Source organism: Sebastes fasciatus, chromosome 7, assembly GCF_043250625.1.
Source record: "Sebastes fasciatus isolate fSebFas1 chromosome 7, fSebFas1.pri, whole genome shotgun sequence".
Lineage (NCBI taxonomy): Eukaryota > Metazoa > Chordata > Actinopteri > Perciformes > Sebastidae > Sebastes > Sebastes fasciatus.
Genome location: NC_133801.1, coordinates 25,281,418 through 25,302,588, shown reverse-complemented (window position 1 = coordinate 25,302,588; position 21,171 = coordinate 25,281,418). Strand labels below are relative to the sequence as shown.

At 42.2% G+C, this 21,171-nt stretch overlaps 1 protein-coding gene across 6 annotated transcripts; it reads right to left on the bottom strand.

Annotated features, from left to right (window-relative positions):
- Window positions 1–89: 89 nt before the first annotated feature.
- Window positions 90–21,082, bottom strand: LOC141770432 (bridge-like lipid transfer protein family member 2). Of its 6 annotated transcripts, none has more exons than XR_012594559.1 (40): window positions 20,941–21,082; window positions 20,130–20,267; window positions 19,458–19,584; window positions 19,204–19,253; window positions 18,926–19,070; window positions 18,725–18,843; window positions 18,554–18,614; window positions 18,297–18,480; window positions 16,574–16,697; window positions 16,340–16,464; window positions 16,176–16,243; window positions 15,939–16,075; window positions 15,602–15,720; window positions 14,990–15,183; window positions 14,540–14,837; window positions 13,436–13,641; window positions 12,305–13,355; window positions 11,970–12,161; window positions 11,250–11,452; window positions 10,876–10,994; window positions 10,559–10,782; window positions 10,252–10,442; window positions 9,995–10,094; window positions 9,698–9,897; window positions 9,311–9,608; window positions 9,068–9,225; window positions 8,111–8,317; window positions 7,661–7,760; window positions 7,363–7,545; window positions 6,423–6,544; window positions 6,150–6,305; window positions 5,930–6,051; window positions 5,664–5,844; window positions 5,246–5,332; window positions 3,816–3,926; window positions 3,574–3,729; window positions 3,143–3,455; window positions 2,946–3,047; window positions 1,640–1,774; window positions 90–1,427 (listed from the first exon to the last, which is right to left on the bottom strand). XR_012594559.1 is itself a non-coding variant. In XM_074639917.1 (40 exons), the coding sequence occupies exons 2-40, from the start codon at window positions 20,198–20,200 to the stop codon at window positions 1,239–1,241; spliced, it is 6,756 nt and encodes a 2,251-aa protein (XP_074496018.1). In that variant the 5' UTR covers window positions 20,201–20,270; window positions 20,941–21,082; the 3' UTR covers window positions 90–1,238. The 6 variants fall into 6 exon arrangements, 4 of the variants coding, with proteins under 4 accessions (XP_074496018.1, XP_074496020.1, XP_074496019.1 ...); XR_012594560.1 differs by having other exon boundaries at window positions 3,581–3,729; XM_074639917.1 differs by having other exon boundaries at window positions 3,143–3,267; window positions 3,594–3,729; window positions 15,602–15,756; window positions 20,130–20,270.
- Between the last annotated feature and the right edge of the window lie 89 nt (window positions 21,083–21,171).

Here is a 21,171-nt window from a genome sequence, read left to right as displayed (position 1 = left end):
TCCGCTCCAGTTAAAGCTGTCAGATTAATGATCAATCATCCTCTCTATTCACCCAATGTACTGCATGCACTAACAAAAACCAAACACCATTGAGAGACTATAACACTTTTTATTGACAGATAAACAATAAGCCACAGAGCTGTGTGAATACATCTGCTTTTTTGCTGATATGATCCGCTTAATTGAAATGTTTGGAGCTTTGATTTTCTTCTTAATAGAAATGTGACAGAAATAAAACAGGCTTAGCAGCACAGTTATACTTCAACAGAAAGAAAACAACCGTGGTTACAAAAATATCAAAATACTTTGCATAAAAAAGTGCTTTAGTAATAAAATTACAAAACATACACTCAGCGATTAGCTGCAACATATTTTCTTTTTTTTTTTGCACACAATACCATCAAACCAAGTGCGACATTATACAAGACATTTAAATGTTTTTGCTGCTCTGTTGTTGATATATTGCACTGGGGTGATGTACAGTAAAGAAGAGCTATATAGCTGAGGGACGCACACTGTCACTTACAGGTAAAATATAAAAATCATTTGTGGGGGAAACAAAGGCCTTCCTGTCAGAGTGACACTCATACAGCCATTTATCTTTAATTGATAAAACATATAGTGATATATTTATTTATGGCATTTCAACATTTCATTTTTTTTTTTTTTACAGCGGACAGCATTTGAAGGTGCTTCCAGTTGAGTCCTATATTTCTTCTAGCAGACGTACAGTGTTCCTGATCCAGCAGGAAAAGGTGCTCTCGGTGTTGCATTTCTATAGAAGCAGAGGAAACAGTAACAGTGAAGTGCTAGCTACACACTGTAAAATCTTCCTCGCTACATTCAATGCAGCACAAGTGGTCATTTTTGTGTATGAAATGCACATTTTAATGGCACACAAATAAACAAATAATATATATATATTTGGTCAAAATGGCACCCTGGTAAACCCTGGAGTTGTTTTGAGTTCCCTGCATGAGGTGGATTTTGGCCATAAACTCAAATCTGAAACAAACAAAACATATTACTCAAAGTTCAGCAGGCTCATATGATACAGTAAGGTATCTCTATAAACTATTTGAAATGCTCGACCGTCTCCCTTTTCTCATTGTGATTCACAAAGCCAGACTGACATCCTGACCCCTTAAGAGGCAGTTTTTCCCTGATCCTCGTACCGAGGGAGTGTGGCATGCTGCTGCAGCGGATCATCCTCGAATGTGCAAGTGTTTTTTGTTGCTTCACTTGCGCCGACTGAAGATGCTCTTCTTGCCGGAGCTCTTGTCTGCGGTGCTGAGGCCGATGAGGAGCCGAGCCTTCTCGTCTTCCTCCTGCTGCTGCTGTATGCTGTTGTCCGACTTCCCCTCGGCCGCCTTCCCCCGCGTGTCTGAGCCTGAGGCCGGCTTCAGACGCAGCTTCTCCTTTATCATCTGAGCAAAAAAGAACAAGTTCATGAATACAGAACTTTTCAATGTCGGGGAACATTTCTACTCCTAGTCATTCTTTGGTAATACATTTAACCAATTGAAAGCACACCGACTACAACGGAGGATAATCTTAAATTACAGTAGATCAAGGTCACAGCTTATGAGGGCTTCAAGTAGTGAACATTTGATAAACAGAGGAGTCAAATGTTGTGTACCTGTGCTACAAGAGCTTTGCGGCTGTCCCTCTTCACAGCCATGGCAAAGTCGAGCCACGTCCAGGTATTGTTATGGTACTCCAAACAGGGCAGAACCAGGTTCAGGTCCTTCCAGTCCACACTACTCTTTTCTCCCTGAAGAAGGGGGATTTAAAGAGAGTTAGTAACGTCAGTTGAATAACCAAAAAAAAGCAAATTAAACCTACAATCACTGATGTTTTTTTTTTTACCTTTTGGACATCAGAAACAAGCTGTAAAAATCTTTTAAGTTAAAATCACAAACTTGTTAGCAAACAGCTGCTTATTTACACATCCAGCAGTTACGGAGCAACATTATCATTCATTTGGAGTCCTGTTTGTGTCTGCCTGATGAATCTATGTCCGATATTCACTCTCTTTTAGCTCTATTTTTGTTAATTTTCATCTTTAACTTTATTTTTTTCTACTTTTATTCTGGTTATTCTTTATTGCACACTAATCTTTTTAGCACACTATGCTACATCACTGTGACATGCTCGTACAATATACAGTATGAGCGAGTGACAAATAAACTATTCAATCTTAAATCTAGCATAATGCCTCTACTGTAGAGTTTCTCATGCAATTCCAAAGGGCCAACATCAAAAATACAAAAGTTAATAGACAAAATGCCAGGAAGCTATGAACATGATGATTTTCCACAGTTAGAGATAGTTTTGTATGAATGACCTTAGCTGCTTTAAGGTCAAAATACTAAGATAGAATATTCCTTGTCAGTCTTATTTCTATTCAAATTCATTATCCATAATAATTAACATGAATTTAATAAAAAAAAGTCAGTGACTTTGTTAATATGCACAAAATATATATTTGTTTGCCCTTATTCCATAAAGACAGTATTCATACTAAGCGGTTTACATGGCTAATGAAAATGAGTATTTCAATAATATTCCTGTTTACATGCAGCTGTGCATACACGATTAACGAAACCGGTGGTGGACTTTGTTCAACCGTGTGAATACAGTGCAAACATGTTTAAAAGCAGGTGTGTTTCTGCTTCTTAACAGAAATATGGGCTGTATACATGTCCAAAGAATGCTCCTAAAAACCAAAGAATAACGGCATATCCCACGTCTTAATCAGAAAAAGCTCCATTCGGAATAAAGCCTAATTTGGAATATCCAAACCGAATATGCTATTGTTCACGTGACCCCGTATCAAAGTCGGAATATTGTCATATTCAGAATAATAGTGGAATATTAGTGTGCATGTAAACGTAGTAAATGCAGAGCTCTGTAACAGCTGCTGGTCACAGAAAAAAACCCACCTTATAGCTGACACACAGGGGCACTTGGGGAATCTTGATGTAGATGAAGGAGTTGTTCATAGCAGCTCGCTCCTTCATCTTATCAATGTCATCAACGGGATGCTGGCGGGAGGAAAAATCAGAAATCAATTACATTTCTATGTTTTCTTATACTTGACATCTGTGCACACGCAAATCAGAAAAAGCAGCACGAATACCTCCGGAGGTTTCCTGAATGACCTCCTGACCCCCGCCGTGCGGTTCAGTCCCTGGGCGACACCTTTGCTGGGGCCCATAGCACCCATGGTGTCCTCTGATGACTGCCGAGGCTTGACAGCGATACCTGTGACACAGACGGCATCAGCATTAGCGCTGTGGCCTCTGGGTGACTCTGCACCCTACACCTCATGCTCCCACTGAGTCTCTCTCTCTCACACACACACATATCTCAAGGTCACATCCAACGTGACAGAGCCTTGTAATAGATCAGGGGGATGACATAACGCAGTAATGGGCTATTTGATACCACATCTGTGAGAGAAAATGGAAACTATTATTGATCGGTCAGTTGGTTCAGATTACAGGCTGGTGACCCCGCAGACAGATTGTAGACTGAGTGCTACTCAGCTTACTGCTGTCATATTGCCACTGTTGACAACAACAACATACCTGTAGTGACCAATCTGAACTTGTCCTCCTCATCGGTGACCTCCTCCTCCTCGACATTTCTGCCCGGGAAGAAAAATCCCATCATCCTTTTGAAGAACTGGTACATCAGCTGGATGGTGAGAGGCACCACGTTCACCTGATGATGGGAAACGATCATTAAATCAAAACACGATCCAAATGTGTCAGTGAATGTGGCTGAAACGTGCATGTGATGTTCTTCACCTCAAAGTGCTCCTTGATAGAGATTCCTCCCACAGGGGGGCGCACTTTACTGAAGATGCGCAACGCAAACTGGCGTCCCGACTGGCAGTTGCTCTGAGGACGGAGCACGACCTGTAAAAGAAGAGTTAATGCGACGTCACAGAATAAAGCTCTAGTCAGATTCTGTGTGAAGATCAGCACGTAATGTTGATGATATGAACACGGGATGGACGACGACAGCACCACCAGGTTATAAGTGAACTTGTAATGAGTCCTTGGGGTCACACATGCATCAATGAGTCCTTGAAGGTGCATGCAACACTGAATATGAAACTCTGAAGTGATCCCATCTGGACAAACAAGATGGAGTCAACACAGACGTTAAGTCTTGTCACTGTTACGAGCACTGTACATACCCTCACACGCTGCACAGAGGAAACCAGGCAGAGAGTCATAAATAAATATTACATATTGTAGGCTTTTTTGGAAATACATACACAACTTCTCTCAGAACAGTCAGCATCTAAAGGATGTTTGTCCTGGATGTCTTTGCATTTTATTGTATTGATATTATTTGTAAATTGTAATTAAAGGGTAACTTTGGTATTTTTCAACCTGGACCCTATTTCCCCATGTTTAATGTGTCTACAGTAAGTGACTAATGTGGACAACAATTTCTGAAATTAGTCCAGTATTGAGGTAAAGCGCTGTGGACGGCAGCTGCTCATGGGCTGCAAAATGGTGCTAACAGGGCAAGCTGACACCGTCACTTATGTTCACTAAAAGTGCTTGTTTTTGCCAAGACAGGCTCTGATTGTTATTATAAGTGTCTGACATCATGGAAAGAGTCTCACTCAAGGAGGAGTCTCGTTCTGAAATCTGGCGAGGTGACTTGTTGCCGGAAGACAACGGTGGAATAGTGGAATTCATCCATGGTGGAAAACGCGAGTGCCGGCTGAGTTTGTTGTGCTGCATAGCGTAGAGTTCTCTAAAAGATTTTCAATGTCATGGCTGAATATTTAGATGATTTTGACGATGTGGATGAGGTCTCTGAACTCGATGGCCGCCCGTATTTATTTGAGTCAGAGTATACAGATATTCAGATTTCACAACGAGACTTCTCCTTGAGCTGGACTTGGACACAATAACAAACCGAATCAAGCAAACAGTAAGAAAAACGTTTCATATCTCTGTAGGATCTTTTCCATAATGTTGTCACAATAACAATCAGAGCCTGTCAGTGGCAAAAACAAGCACTTTTAGTCAACGTAACGTTACACTGACACTGCTCACTTGCAACAACAAAAACTGTTGTCCCCATTAGTCACTTAGACGCAAAAACATGGGAACATAGGTTCCAGTTTGAAAAATACCAAAGTTACACTTTAAAGCTTAAATAAATTAAAGTCAAATTAATTTGCCTGTCTGAATAATGTAATGTCAAAATGTACCTTGTATGCTGCATTGGGCAGCAGGTTGTTCATTGTGAACCAGCCTAACTCCAAAAGATGCTCTGCCGTGTCGTCAGACTTGTTCAGCTGTGGAAAGAGAGTATGCAGTCATCAACATTTACCAAGCAGCAGTGATTAAGTATAATATTGGTTATGTTAGCAGTAAGATATCATAGGATACCCATAGTGCAAATTGTGTTTTTGCAGTTCAATAGGATGTGTTATATATTCCTGTTATCCTAGGAGGGTTCTTGAAAAGGGTAAACAAGCGATGGAGGGAGACAGAGGGAATGTTTTTTCAAGTGCAAATAGTAAAAAGAGGATATGAAAGATAATAAAGTGGGATGTCAGGTGAGTTTTCAGCCCCAGATGGAAGATAAGAAACCGTCCTGTCTGCAGTGCGATCATCAGCACTCACCTTACTGTACATAAATCTCTGCAGCTCCAACTCAGCGATGCCGAGCTGGCCGTCCTCTTCGGTCAAACACCAGCGGGCCTGGGCGAAGTAGATCTCCGTTCTCCTCACCACGCTCACATCCTCTGGGGGCTTACGCAGCTCCAGCTTGTTTGCCCGTTGCAGCTGGAAGTCCTTAAAACACCTAAATGACAGAGAATATATATTTATTTTGACCTGCGTGGCATATCTTCTCAGTATTGGCTATGAATGAAGTGCTGATGTGAGACCTGATGAGAATGTTGAGCTCTTCACTCTTCATCTGCATGTCGTTCTTCTCCTGGTTTAGCTGGTTCTGCAGTCTTGTGTTGATCTCCATCAGTTCGTCGCCGCTCAGTTCTTCGGGTTGTGCCTGCAATTTAAAGAAATAGTCATTATTTTCTTTCCAGATAAACACTCGGTTTTAAATAACGAGTGGCAATTTAAGGAGTATAGCACTGCGTGACTCACTCTGATGTTGGAGTAAATCTGTTTCTCAAGGCGTCTAATCAGGGCAAGGTGCTGCCTGACTGCCTCCTGGAGGTGCGAGATGCTGCTGCGCTGCTCCTCAGGGTTACTAGAAATTTCCAGCTGGAAACGCACACGCTGCTTTTTCTCACTGTGTTCCTACATGTCCAGAAGATTAAAAAAAACAAACACAGAATGAGCAAAGATGAAACATCGCTAAGGACATGGAGATGTTTTGTAAATTGGGATCACTGTCCATCTGATGCTCCAGCCTACCTTGCGTCTGGGCTCCACGTGTAACAACAGGTTGTTGACGATGTCCAGGATCATAGCGTACTGAACAGGGTTAGTGGATATCTCGAGATCGTGGTGAATGAGGGTGAAGGTGTCCACAGCCCCTGTTAAAGCAACATAATAAAACTCTTTATTGCCAACGTGTGAACAGGTTGTAACCTAACCTAAAAAATGAGACCTTCTGGGACTTTCTGGGTTTCCTCTATCAGCCTGTAGACTGCTTTTAATGTGAAGAATGTGGGACGTTTTTTTCGGGAAAATCCAACGGATGGGACTTCATTCACGGTCGCGAGTGCCTTTACTCTCTTCATTTCCGCCTCAGGGTTAACAGTGTGCAACGATAGCTAACGTTCGGTTAGAAATGGAGTCTGCTAACGCCAACAAAACGACCAGCCCCCACCACAACTCAGACTCCAACACAAACTCCACGGAAGCACAAAAAAAACAAAGTTATATCTAGTAAAGCACCGTTTTGCAAAACATGAATATGACCGACATCAGGAGAAAACCAGGATCAGCAACGGCCGAGCCTTCGATTCATAGAGGGACCTTCATGTTGTGCTTTTAGCGGACTAATGTTGCTAACGGTAATCAACATGATGCCTGTCAATCACATTCAGTCTTGCGTGTTGCCTCACAGCTTTGACTGATGCTCACTTGCGTCAACGTAGTGCGAGCACAAGCGCTGGTGCGAGCAACAGGATGCTGACTGTCGTTGACTTAACGGCCACAGGTGCCACTGTTAACAAGCAATTTGTGATTCTTACATCTAGCCCCTTTAAAGCTCATATATAGTAAAAAATATCCCCTCCCCACCTGACATTGTTAATGAAGAACACAGTAAACTGCCCCTTTTACAAGAACCCAGATGCATTATTCCTTGCGGGTTGAAGATGTGCAGTCTGTAGGTGGTCAGACATACCAGCCTGTTTCTTCAGCAGGTCCTCTTTCTCGTGGTTATTCCTCAGCTCCGGTGGTTTGATCTGCGTGGCCACCTCTGGGTTGATGTCGTGACTGTAACTAATGTAGTGCATCCGGCAGCTACAACGTGAGATGATACGCTGAACCTGCTGCGTGTCGTTCACCTGAGCTGGCTGGTTCCAGTCTACAGACACAGAGAATAAAATTTTTTAGAGGCTATGCGGTCAGCGTCCTGCAATGCATCTTTTTTTTCTCCATGTGGTAAAGAAGACCAATCCTGCGTTTGAGAAGTAATTTACCTGTAGTGGTGCAAACCATTCCTCCCACAGCCTGGCCACTCTCCATCAGCTCCAGCACTGAGTCTAGGTTACGCTGCCTGTGCTCCTCAATGTTTTTCACCTGAACACAACATCAAATCAGAGCAGGAACAGCACTCAACACAGATGAGTTACTATAAAGCCTTGGTTGTGATGTTGTAGTTGAATAGTTTGTTTTCTTCATTTTCAAACCAGGTGTGTTATACAGTACCATACTACAAATAGGTTAATGTGTTTGCCATGTTATTATCTGAAATTATGGCATATCACAAACTTTCCATCCTTCGATAATGCATTGCTAACCAACTGAAAACTTTAACTTTAACTTAATATCAGTTAGAAGGAAATGTAATGTCTTTAATTGTATGGCTGGTTTTATATATTTGCAGTTTTCTAATAATGATTTATGACTAACTACAGAGCTGTGCTTACCTCCAGCCACAACTGTCTGTCCTCTTGCTCAGACGGGTTGGGCTCCATGGTGGCAAAGTACTGCATGCCATCCAGCAGACAGGTCCAGGTGGTTTTCTGCTTCAGGGTGTCGTTGTACCAGGCTGGGTGGTGCTCACACTGAAGCAGCTGAGCCTTTGCTGCAGACACCAACACGCAGCCTGCGGTCTCTGTGCCACGCAACATCATCTGGGTAAAGCAAAGAAGAAGACTGAAATACTGGGCCAGATGGACCTGCATTCAACCAGCTATCAGAGGAAATCTAAATTAGGAACTAGAATTACCGCCTCGCAGTTGTATGTATTACATCCATATCTGTCCAAAATGTCATCACTTCATTGTTTTATCCTATTAGACATTTGTGTGAATTTGTCATAATTAGCATTTGTATTCTTGAGGTATGGCTAAAAACGTGTTTTGTGAGGTCACAGTGATATTGACCTTTGACCACCAAATATCCAAAGAAATTCCCCCAAGGAGGTTCCTGAGATATCGCAGTTCATGAGAATGGGACGGACGTGAGTTCACAGTGACCATGTCCTTTGACCACCAAAATCTAAGCAGTTCATCCTTAGTCCAAGTGGACATTCGTGCCAAATTTGAAGAAATCCCTCCCAGGCATTCCTGAGATATTGCATTCAAGAGAATGGATGTACGGACGGACAACCCGAAAATGTAATACCTCCAGCCACGGCTGTCGCGGAGGCATAAAAATAAAAACTTTTCAAGATCAAAGAACACATTCTTTTTGTTTTTTTCAGCCCTGGTTGTAGGATGTTGTAGCCAATATTGGTTGGATTTTCTGACATGATCTTGAATTAGAGGTTAAAAGATGGAAACCAACAAAACAGGAGTAAATAAGCTTTTTAAAAGTGACACTAAGTAGGAATTTACATGGAAAACTAAGCAGCTCTTAGAAACAAAAATCATGTCAGCTACCTGACAGTTGACCAGCTCGATGAACCAGTTGCGATTATAGACATCATCGGTCTGACAGGCTGCGATTCCACACAGCTGGTCGCTGACACCTGAATCCTCCTCTGAAAACACCACAAACTTGTCTGTTTCCTCAATCAGTTTCTGGAGCATCGATGTTCCTATAAAATGAAGTGGTAAAAGAGAGGTTAGTGAGTCTTGAATGACACGGATGTTGTCTTTTTCTTTGTTGAGCTATTTCCTCACCTTCATTTTGACTTTTTTCTGCTCGACTGACGGTGGGCATTACTGGCGTGGTCGGGGCTGTGGAGGGAGAGTAGTTGGAAGGAGTGCGTTTGAGCTTCTTGGTCTGCAGCTGTGTGTCGATCCTAAGACCCTTCAACGCCTCAGTAGAGAGATTTCTCTTCAGCACCGATGCCTTCTTATAACCGTCGTACAGGCCGAAGGCTATGTTCCTGTTAGTGGTGGTCCAGGAAGCACGCAGGTCCACCAGGCGCAGTTTGTGAGTGTAAGAGGCGTTAGTCTCATCCTTCTGGTTCACCTCCTGTCAGAAATATTCAAAAAGAGCTCCGTTATGAATTCATACATAGTGAAGAAAAAGGCTTGTGCTTCAGCCACTTCTGTGTTTTTTACCTCCTCCATGCGGTTGCTCTGCCGCTGGTAGCTCAGGGAGGACAGGCTGACCAGGTGGGTCTTCTTCACCTGAGCGTTGATCTGGTGGTCGGCTGTCTCGTCCCAGGTGGACGCCATCAGGTGAACCGTCACCTGAGATAGCTCGCTAACCATTTGAGTCACATTCCATTCAGAGATCAGCCTCCTCATCACAGTGCCAGCTGAAAGACAATATATAACACACACATACATACATGCATCAACATAAAATCAAGCATGTATGAATAAATTGTTTTTCTTGAATGCCAATGCCTGTACCCTGTGGAATAAGTCTCTGTGCCCCTCGTGTGAAGACGTGACCTTTGTTGCACTCCACTTGGATGCCTCTCTGCTGGGCGAAGGAGGCCCAGTAATGCACCTGAAAGACACACAATGCGTAAAAAATGTATACATATGGTAGATATTAGGTGTAATCTGTTAAAAATCAAGGTACATACTGTACTGATTTCATGGTACAAACATTAAGCAGATTTTTAGTAGACTGTTGTTGGAAGGCAGCCCAGAAAAACACTTACTTGTAGTTGTGGGAAGGCAGCTGTGTAGGACATCTGTTTGTAGTGTTGACCCAGCTTCTTGCGGACAGGCCTGAGGCTGTGAAAGAGCTTGCCTCTGCAGATGGGTCGAGACACACCCGTCCATGTGGCCCAAAAGTTCTGCATCCAGCGCAGAGTGCTGCTGTACAGCAGGATTCTTGGCTGGGAGGGTTCTACAAAGAAAAAAAACATATAAAGTTATCTATAGATAAATACATACATGGTACTGGTTTTCAAGCGCAGTGGGCTTAGCTTAGCTAGATAGAGCAGCTAACGGAGTCGCACGTACCAGTGCCGCAGAGCTCGTTAAGGTCCATGGTGATGGAGAGGTTGAGGTTCTCAGAGCGAAAGGCTCTGTAGGAGTCATGAGGTTGTCCTGAGGTCACGTCTGCAACGTTCTCCGCACAGCAGAGCATTACAGCATGGTGGTCATGGGGGTTGCCGTGGCAAAGCCATTGGAGGCCAAGGGTCATACACAGGTTGGGCATGTGCAGAAAACAGATATCATCATACCTAGCATGGGGAAAAAAGGCACCTGTATTAACTGAACGATGAAGTTAAAAGTTGCATTTAACAGCTATTTTCACATCTAATGCCTCCACTTACTTTGATGCCGTCCTGACATTTACGTCCAAATCTCCTTTAAAAACAAACTGGCCTGGGTTCCAGTCATAGTTCAGCTTATTCCACTCCCAGTGCATGTTTTCTGTAGTGTTGTAAGGGTCCTGTAAAAAATGCAAGATTCGTCTTTATACTAGATTAGGTGATTCATTTTATTTTGCATCACATATCTCAGGTAGTTACCACAAAGAACTGTGAGGGTGCAGTATGTGCCATGAAACAGACACACTGAGTGGAAATGCCAACTGATTTAAAGTTTATTGATTTGTCACAAACATAACTTTGCTAAACCTCTTCCTGCGTAGATCTACCGGAGACTCACATCTAACAGTTGAGTTTGTTTGTGTACATTGTTTTACCTCTGTAGCCAGCTGATGAAGATTGGCCTGTTCAATGTCCATAATCCAGCGCCCATGCATCAGGAGACGACTTTTGTCCCACCAGGCCAGCAGAGGTGAGGGATCGACTGTGGGTTTGGTCAGCAGGTCAACGGCCTGGCCAATCAGAGTCCAGGCAGGGTCCCAACATGGCCCCCACACAATAGTGTACAGAGAGATGTTCGCTGCATAAAGAGGATATTCAGTGAGAGATATTAACTTACAGCGTCTAAAAGAGTAAACTTCACATTACGCAACAGTAAGGCTGCAAAACCGGGGCTAAATGATGTTCATGGTTGCTTTGTCTTGATTTCAGGAAACAGAATCATTCTATTTCTCTTTTTCACAAGAATACAGAGTGACAGCTGTTTTTCAAATAACGTATTACTGCTTTTCTACTCGGAGGAGAAGCTACAACACTGAAGCAAACTTCCTCTCTAATATTGATCCTAAGCATTTCCCTACATGTATCGTTACACATAAGCAGGGTTCTGCTCTTCCTTTGCCCCTGCAGATGTTTACTTCTGCTTTTTAACTTCTGTTTTGGTCACACGAATGGATACTGCATATTTCATAAGCTGTGACTGGGCAGGTCCGATGACAAGCAGCGTATATCTGATGGGAACTGATAATAACAACAAGACAGACTGAGGACTGTGCTCGGAGAATGGCATGGTGACAGCATGATTCCCATAAACTCACATTTGAAGTCATAGTAGAACTTGAGCGGTGGCATATTCCTGTGGACCGTCACATCTCCCCATGGCGGACCAAGCGGGACAATCTCTTTGCGATGAGCCCTGGCCTGTCCATCCTGCTCCGTCCCGATCAGACGCCCTGACAGATCCCAGTCCCGGATCTCAAACAGGTAGCGCGGGTAATCCCGAATTCTCACTGGCACAGCGGGAAGAGAGGAAAGACAGAAATTATTTTGGTAGAAGTAAGCTAAAACTGTGAGGCCTTTAATTACATGTTATTTTTTAATTTAGTCTCATCAAAATCCTGTCTCATATCTGCAAATTAATAAGTGAATTTACCCAAAAATGCAGCCAGTTTAAACTTGACAGCACGGCACCACTGGACCACCAGAGGGAGTCCGTCTCTGGGGAAGGGATTGATTCTGTCGATGTCCCTCAGCTGCTCTCTCACTTTCTCTGGTCCATGGAGACACTGATCAGCCAGGGCTACCAGCTCCAAGTCTGACACAGTCCAGGTCAGCAGAGACTTCCTCATGGGCGTGTTGGCGTAGAGGCGGCGTGACCGCTGGATGTAGATCTCGATGTGTTTTTTCTCCAGTGAACTATACAGCTCTTCAATCTTTCTGGCGGGGAGAAGTTCTCCGTGCTGCTTGCGCAGATCTGCCACCTTCTTATCCAGAAGCTGGAGACGCTTTGCACTTTCCTTGCTCTCGTCCTTCATTAGCTCGTAGTTGTCTCGCAACTTGATTTCGAAGATGTCGTCCAGGAAGACGAACGAAAACAGGCTGATTTTGACCAAGAGGTCGGGAGGCAGACGTTGGACGGTGGTGGCTTGGCTTGGGGAGCGGTGCAGAGTCTTCAGCCACTTCTGCACATTAATAGCCATGTCGAAGGTGTTTGAGAAGTTGTACTGGATGGGGAACTCGACGGACAGGGAGGGGCAAGTGAGGACCCAGACACGGTTGTGAGGAGTGGCGAGGAAGGGGAAGGTGTCTCTGTGCAGCTGCATCTCGGCCAGCTCTGCGTGCATTTCCACATCTAGACCGTTAAAGTTGACGATGTTGTTGCCGTCAAAGTTGAAGTTCACGGTAGGAGAATGTATGTGCATGGAGCCAGCGTGCTTGGAGACTGTGAGGGCTTCTGCGTGCAGGAGAATGTAGTTCTGCTCGCTAACATGGGCCGTCAGACGAGCGCAGCCCAGTTCAACACGCACACACAGCCCTCTATTCTGGTCTGAAGTGATTTCACCCTCCGTAGGTTGGACTGGACTGTCCTCTCCTTCCTCTCGGCAAAGCATCAGCCAACAAGCCTGAGCTTCAATCATGTGCTGATATAAGACCATGTGGTCGGGTGGCGCCCAATCCACAGTGAGCTCCTCTTCACATTGAACCTGAATGAGACACAAAATATGAATATTGACACAGAGATTCATTCCGTCCAGAGAAATAAAACTGATGGAGATCTGATTACCTGTAAGGTGTGGGTGGTGATGCAGTAGGACAAGGCTATCTTGGTGAGTTTGAGCACAGGGTTGGGGGTTTGAGAGGCAGGGCAACATGACTCCATGCTCTCTGTGAGCGCTTTGATCGCTGAAAAGCTAACACCTTGAAGAGACACCGTGGAGCTCTCTGCAGAGCTCTGGACTCTGACAGTGTCTATCCGCAAAGACACGGCTCCTAAAGAGAACACAAGGAAATAAAAGAAGATAATTAGAGGTGATGATAGACTGAAGGGCACAGAGATTTGTGTATGCTGTGGTTTCAGCCCCACAAGATAATAAAGATGCAATGGGGCATTCGTAAGAGGAAAGTCTGTTACTTTTTGGGAAAGCTCTAAAATGTATTGCTGCCATTTGTTTTATTTTCTCTGAAAAAAGTTGTTGTCATTGTTTATGATGAATGACAACATAACAGAGGTCTACAGCGGAAACTAACAATTATTTTCTTTTTTTGTGGTAAAATTGTAAGATATGCATCGGAAACTAGTAACAAAAACATTGAATAATTCAAAACAAAATATTAATTGAATATATATATATATAAATGAAGTAAAAATAATAAATAAATAAATTAAAAAAAAAACTTTCATTAACATTCTTTTTCTTGATCATTTGATCTATTAAATGCCAGAAAATAATGAAAAATGCCTATCACAACTTCCTAAAGCCCAAGATTATTATAAATAGCTTGTTTTTGTTTAACTAACAGTTCAAAACCCAAATAAATTCAGTTAACTGTCACATACGGCAAAGAAAAAGTAGTTGGTAATGTTTGGCATTTCTGCTTGAAAAATGACTTACATGATTAATCGATTATCGAAATAGTCGCTGATGAATTTTGTCAATCATAATCTATTAATTGACTTATTGTTTGTGCTTCACAGAAGTCACATCTATTTTTGCCCTGTAGTACTTCAGAAAAATGTAGCTTTAAACAGTAGATTAGGACCCGTCTTTTCAGTCAAACAACTATAAGGTACACTATAAATATATCCTAAACAGTCCTGTTTATGTCCCACGTAGTGAATTACAGAACAAAGCCATGCAACATTCTTACATATTCTAAAATAACTCACCTGCCAGATTCGACAGTGTGAACACATTAACATCCTCCAGACAGCAGTCCAGTTTGAACAGCAGCTGTGGCTGTGAGGAGAGGGTGGGTTGGACGGTATCGTCACTAGAGGGAGACACTGAGGCCACATCTGACAGCTGTGGCCCTGTGTCAAGAGGTACACAGATGAGGGACAGCAGGCGAGACAGACACAGTGCACAGGTCTCTGAGAGCTCCACTTGAAGCCCTTTCAGGCTGGACTCCACGCTCAAACTCGGAGACTGGCCACTCGACTCCATGTGGGGTCGGTTGAAAGTCCCCTGGAGGAATGAGATTTTAAGTATACCAACATTAGTAATACAAATATATCCTCTGACTAACTAACTTGCTAAACAAAAAAAAAGTGAAAATAGAGTATTAAACACACAATAAAACAAGTTTCTAAAAGCTCCCTGATAAAATGTGATCCTACCTGAAGACTGAGCGAGTCTAAAATTAGCGCTTCTCCCCACACATGTTTACCAGGAGGGTGGGGTGCTTGTTGGATATGAGACCCCTGACCCACTCTCCACCAGAAGTTGTCCAGGGACAGAGAAGCGCGCCGGTGCACATTCTGGGACTCTGTGCTCTCCGGGTCAACTTTAATGTCAAGAAGATGCCGCAGTTCTGCAGATACAGGAAGTGTATGTCATCATAAAGCATTATTATGAGGAAAATACATTCAAAGTTGCTGCAGTATGGAGATTTAACTCATTAAAAGTCAACATGGATATAAAAGGAGTACAAGTTAATGTGTAACGTTTAAAGGGCACTCTAAGAAAAGACCTTATCTAATCTAGTTTGGCAAGTTTAGAAAAAAGATTGACCCAAAAGTTGCCTACAGAATAAAAACCTTGAAGATTTACTGAAGGAAAATGTGTTGTAACAATAGTACTTGAACGTGATGTTGCTTTCCACAGGGTGTTGAAGTTATACGTTAACGCAACAATGCCCTCATTTCGCTTTGTAACGCAACAATAACATCATATGACCTGCCTTTTCTCTGTGCACGAGTGCAGCATGTGGAAGACCTACAGTACTGTACCTGCACTGGCAGAGAGGAAGCCTAGAGCAAAAGGCGTTGTGTCTCCCAGCTGAACAGACACATTAACGTTGGACACGGAGGAGGTGATCATAACAGGAGCATCCAGGTGAGGGAGACGCCTGAGGAAAAGGAGGGTGGGCAAATAATCTAATGGACTGTACAACACAATAACGTCATGGAACGACACAATACAGAATGAGTGATGCGCAAACACAAACATGGATAAGAAAGAGAAGACAGTAGTATTAGAACACAGGTCCAATCATTCCAGTAAACTTTTAGAGATGTCACAGAAAATATGTGGTTATAATCCCCCCGCATTCCTTTTGCAACTTGCCTTTTTCTATGTGCTGCCTTCCTGTGGATAAGCTGTTCCCATGGAAATAGATTCAGCCAATGGGAGAACTCCTGGTGACGGTAGTGGATGATGCAAGTGTTGACCGTGAACGACCCTGAGATGTCAACTGATGTAACCTAAACGTAGAAAAACACAAGAGACAAAGTCAAAATAATGTCAAATATGACTCATAGACTAAATAAGCTTTGTAATGTGACCATCAAGCATCTTCCTCACCTGCAGGGCTGTCTTCAGCGAGTTCACACAAAGGATTCTTTGCCTACTTTGTGAGAGGAGAAGTCCATCTGACAGTAAAAAAAAAAAAGAGAATGTGTTATTCATAGCTTTCTCCTTCATCCAACTCTCTCTGCATTGCGTCTGGCACCCAGCTGTCCACTGACCCTCTAGAAGGAGCTCCAGGCTGCTCTGGGGAAAGCTCAGCTCAGGAGTGAAGCTTTTAAGAGGAAGCTGCTCGTCGTCACGTCCATAGCCGACTTTTAAAGACTTCAGAGTCCAGTTCAGGTGTCTGTGCAGACAGGAAAGACAAGCCATACGATGTTTGAATCAATAGGGAATCAAATTGCAAAATGCAAAACAACAACTATATGCAGATGATGGTAAAATGTTGACTTCACCTTTTCTGGCTGTGCATAGACAGGGTTACGTTTGTATTCTCAAATTCCACATTGACCTTGTTGGGAACCAGCCGATGGAACCGTTCCACCGTCTCAGTCTGGATGCAGTCAGTGTATTCACACTCTGAAGGGAAACCGTGTTAATAGTATTAAAACACAATACTACGTGTGATATTATCAAAAATGTTGAGACGCAGCTAACTAATCTGTTAAATGGATGAATGAATGATTGAATGACTGAACTTCATTTATATAGCACCTTTCACACACAGAACGCAGCACAAGTGCTTTACAACTCAGCAAAGAAAACACCAAACATTTTAAAACAACACACATACACAAAGAGGAAGGGAGTTTTCATTATCTAAAAATTACAAAAAATCTTAAAATCATAAAAGATTAAAAACAGAAAGTTTCTTGCTATGGGCAATATTGAAAATATGCATTTTGAGTTAGTAGTCTGTAGGTATAATATTTAAAAGGCAGAGTGTTCCATACTTTTGGGGCGTAGTGGCTAAGAGTATCATCCCCAAAGGTTTTTGTGGCGACCTTGGGAACAGTTAAAAGAGCAGCTGTGGTGGATCTTAAGAGTTTGTGGAGGATCATAAAACGATAGGGAGTCTGTGATATAAGAGGGGGCGAGGCCATTTAGTGCTTTAAAAACTAAAAAAACATTCTAAAAGATACTGGGAGACATTGTAGGTTGTGTAAAACGGGAGTTATATGATCTCTCTTTTTAGTTTTTGTTGAAACCCTGGCAGCAGCATTCTGAATGGTCTGTGGTTTTGTATTGGCTGCTTTTGCTAGGCCAGTATATATAGCACATGACAGTAGTCAAGATGTACTTGTAGAAACAAAAACTAAGCCTATACAAAAAGCATGTAATAAATACAATCACATTTTGATGTAGTATACATTTTTTGACATTGACATTTTGGCACTGATATTTTCTGCACAGTGCATATAGTCTAGGCCTACTCTATAGCAAATATATTCCTTTTTTGTATCTGTGTGTCTGATGATCTGAGTGAGCTTATATGTCACTTCCTCTTTTTCCCCCCTTATAGCGTTTAGTGTGTCTATTGGCAAAACTGTCAACCTTACTGCTACTTTAATTTTAACAATGCATTTCTTTAATTTCTCATTCAGTGATTAATGACCCAAAAAACTGCATATATAAAGAGGTAATGAAAGAAAATACAAGAACACTCTTATATATTTACATTATTTTAAATAATTTTTTTTACCAACTTTTTAAATAACTGACTGGGTAGGTTAAACTTGATCTATTTATGTGGACATTTGAAGCACCTACAGAGGTCAATAAAGCTCTATGATGTGACCGTGTCCTCCTTTTCTTGCTGCTTAGCAGAACAGCTAAAAATATCACAGACAACAGTAGACATGCAGGCGTTTAAGAATAAGAAGAAGCTCACTGATGTAAAGCAAAGCGGAAAACAACTATTACGTCACGGTTATCATTTTAGCTACTTGTTGTGGGTGCACAAGTACAAAGAATTAGCTTGGCCAATAAAGGACAAATACAGCTAATAGTTGGACTAGATGTGCTTTATATACTGGCTATACAAGTTGACATTCATACAATCAACCAGCATCCTAGATGTGAGATGAACATCCAAAGAGTGATTGGTCATTGCTAATGCTAGTTTGTTAAATTAGTCTAATAATCATTTTGACATTTCAGAGATCATACTTTGCTCACCAGATGCATCCTGAATGCTCTTTTTGGGAGACGGGGGCAGCAGGAGTTGGCTAAGAAATAATCCCTCATGCAGCTCTGCTATGAGTGTCCTCACGTTCAGGGACAGACAACCTGGCTTCATCTCCGGTAGGCTCACATCTCCAGACAGCAGCAGGCTCAGGGCCACTTCAGCCAGACATATATCCTACAATAGAGAGCACGTTAGACCCACACAATCAATCACAATTTTCTATTGCAGGGAAAACAGAAGAACTTACCAACTGACTGCTTTTAAGCACTTTACTGCTTAGCTGCCCGACTGAGAAATCCCACGCCAGCCTGTAATGGAAGTTAATAACATTGTAAAATGATACTCCTTTCTTTTTCTATTCAATTTAAATGAGATCAATGGCAGACAGAAATAGACAGAGTGTGAACTGCGCAGTTACCTTTTACTCTGGTGGTCTAGTAACAAGGTGATGCCTGTAACGGTCATGTGCCACAGAGACTCTGTAAGTGCCAGGTTCAATACCATCACATTGATTGAGCTGATGTGGAACGACAGCAGCTGAAAACACAAGATAAGAAGAAGTGAGATGCTGTCTACAAATCAGTTTAGTAAAAGATTGACCTTTAGTGAGGCTCCATACTTGTGACAGACAGCGTAGCGTTGTGGGGCTGACTGAAAGCTTCCCAGACGTTTTTCCATGGCTGCTCTTCTTCACCAAAGGTCGGAGTGGTGCTTGTAAATCAAACCTAACTCTGGTTTCGCCAACACACAACGCCAGGTATCTCCTGAAACAGAAAGTAGCTGTCTCAAATAACATAATTATGTATTTTTATATGTAAGGGTTTCAAATCTAAAAGTGATTTGCTGACAAATTTTTATCTCAAACTATCCAACTAACAAAAAAATGTGACAACTTACGGTAAATCCTGGTTTAGAAGTTTACTTGAAATCCATATTTTGTCAATTTCCTGTCGTAAAGAGAGTCATGGTTACGGTATAGTAACTAAGTTGAAAGAGTACCTTTGATATATTTTTGGGAAAGTTGACAAACAACATAACATGTGTTCTGGCCATTACTGAGACAAACATGTACCCCCTGAAATGGGAGCAGAAGCTGCCTTGTATGAGCTCACGCCTCACTTCATAAATGTCATGTAAACACAGTGTCTTACCAGAGTATGCTGGGGGTGAAACTGGATACTAACTCCTTGGACAGAAAACAGCCCGACTGATTTGATCTTGAGATCTGCATTCAGTGCAGTCTGGAAGAACCGCACAGCCAAGGTGCATATGAGCCACCTAGGAGCAAAAGACAAAAGCAGAAATCTTTTGATTTTTGTAAATAATTGTTCATAAAATAAGGAAACTCAAGGGTGCAAGAAACACCTGGGTTAAATCTTTGTTAAACTAAATGTTACCAACAGACAAGAGTATCATTTGCAATAAGATAAGATAAGATAGAACTTTATTAATCCCGTAGGAAATTCTTGTGCTAGAGATTGCTCAAAAATACAACAAGTTCAAGTGTATAAAATAAAACAAGTACTATTTCTAGCCCCAGTGCCTAATAGAATAACAATTAAGTAAGATACAATTAGCAAAATGAGTAAATAAGATAAGATAAGTTAAATAAAAAAGATAAAGTAAACTAACAAACAGAAAAATAAGTAATATTGCACATGTTGGGCATTAATATTGCACACAATGAACAGTGATATTGCACATGAGAATGTAAGAAGTAGTATTGCACATGATGTTGATATTATATTTGTACTCAGTGTCCAGTGTTTTCAGCTGTGTTTTCAATCACAGATATATACTGTAGAAACTGACACATTTCTTACCTGAAAATGACACATAGCAGCCCAATCCCAAGCAGGAGAATTAGCAGGAAGGAGATCAGCAAGAGAGACATTGTGTCCCAAGTTGTTCACACCCAAACCTCGACCATGAGTCTGGCTGCTCCTCTTATCAGCTATCAGCTGCTGTCAAACAGGAAGAGAAGCACTTCAAGCTTTAACACACCTTAACATTCAGGTGTGAGTCGTGTGACTGACTGGTGGCTGGAAAACAATAATCAATAGAGATCTCTAACAGATGAAATGTCTTTGCATGAAGAGGCTACTGGTTATACAGAGTCACACAGAGTCTGCAGGAGAGTGCCCTGCAGATTATTACAATGTGATTATATAGAAATCCACAACAGGGACTGTGAGAAAGGGAGTTGTTTTACACAGATAAGGAGTTGTAACAGGCTGAGGCAACATTTAATATGCAGATTCATGACTGTTATGTGAATGTTTGTCAGCTAACAGCAACAGCTAGCCTCACAGTGCTAATTAACTAACTAGTGCAGCATGTAGCTCAACTTCATCACTCAGTGTGTGACCCAAACTAAGTCCTCGTTAACCACCAGCCTGTGTTAAAGCAGTGGCTCATTGTTGAGGGTCAAACCAACCAAACATGAAATAGTTAAAGATGTTTTGTTGCCGCGTCATCCAACAAAATCAGTAGCAAATCTGTGCTAGCATGCTAACACTACACAGCTAACTCAGCTAGCATTGACTGTTACACTCAGCTATTCTTTATGGAGACTACTGTAGATGTCTTTAGCTTCCAGCTGTTCCACTTAGTTATCAAGGTCAAGTTACTCACCCTGACATGTTCACAGGACTGTGTGTTTTCGCTGCAGAGAGCAGTTTCATGTGACAGCTAACTAGCTGAGCTCAGACAGAGTAAACAGTCAGGACGGGTCCGCCCTGCTCAGCTGCTCAGCTGGCAGCTCAGAGAGATGTGTGACTAGTGGGAGAGCAGCTGGAGCACAGCCAACTAAACACTGTTATAGCACATATTAATCTTTAACTATGCACAAATAATACTCAGCAG

What these genes read in the sequence shown, in the direction of transcription:
- LOC141770432 (XM_074639917.1), bottom strand. Translation starts at nt 20,200, where the DNA reads ATGTCTCTCTTGCTGATCTCCTTCCTGCTAATTCTCCTGCTTGGGATT. An exon ending in TTCACCCCCAGCATACTCTG is followed by an intron (nt 19,254 to 19,457) that starts GTAAGACACTGT and finishes TCTTTACGACAG; the next exon opens with GAAATTGACAAAATATGGAT. An exon ending in GTTCTACTATGACTTCAAAT is followed by an intron (nt 11,453 to 11,969) that starts GTGAGTTTATGG and finishes CTCTTTATGCAG; the next exon opens with CGAACATCTCTCTGTACACT.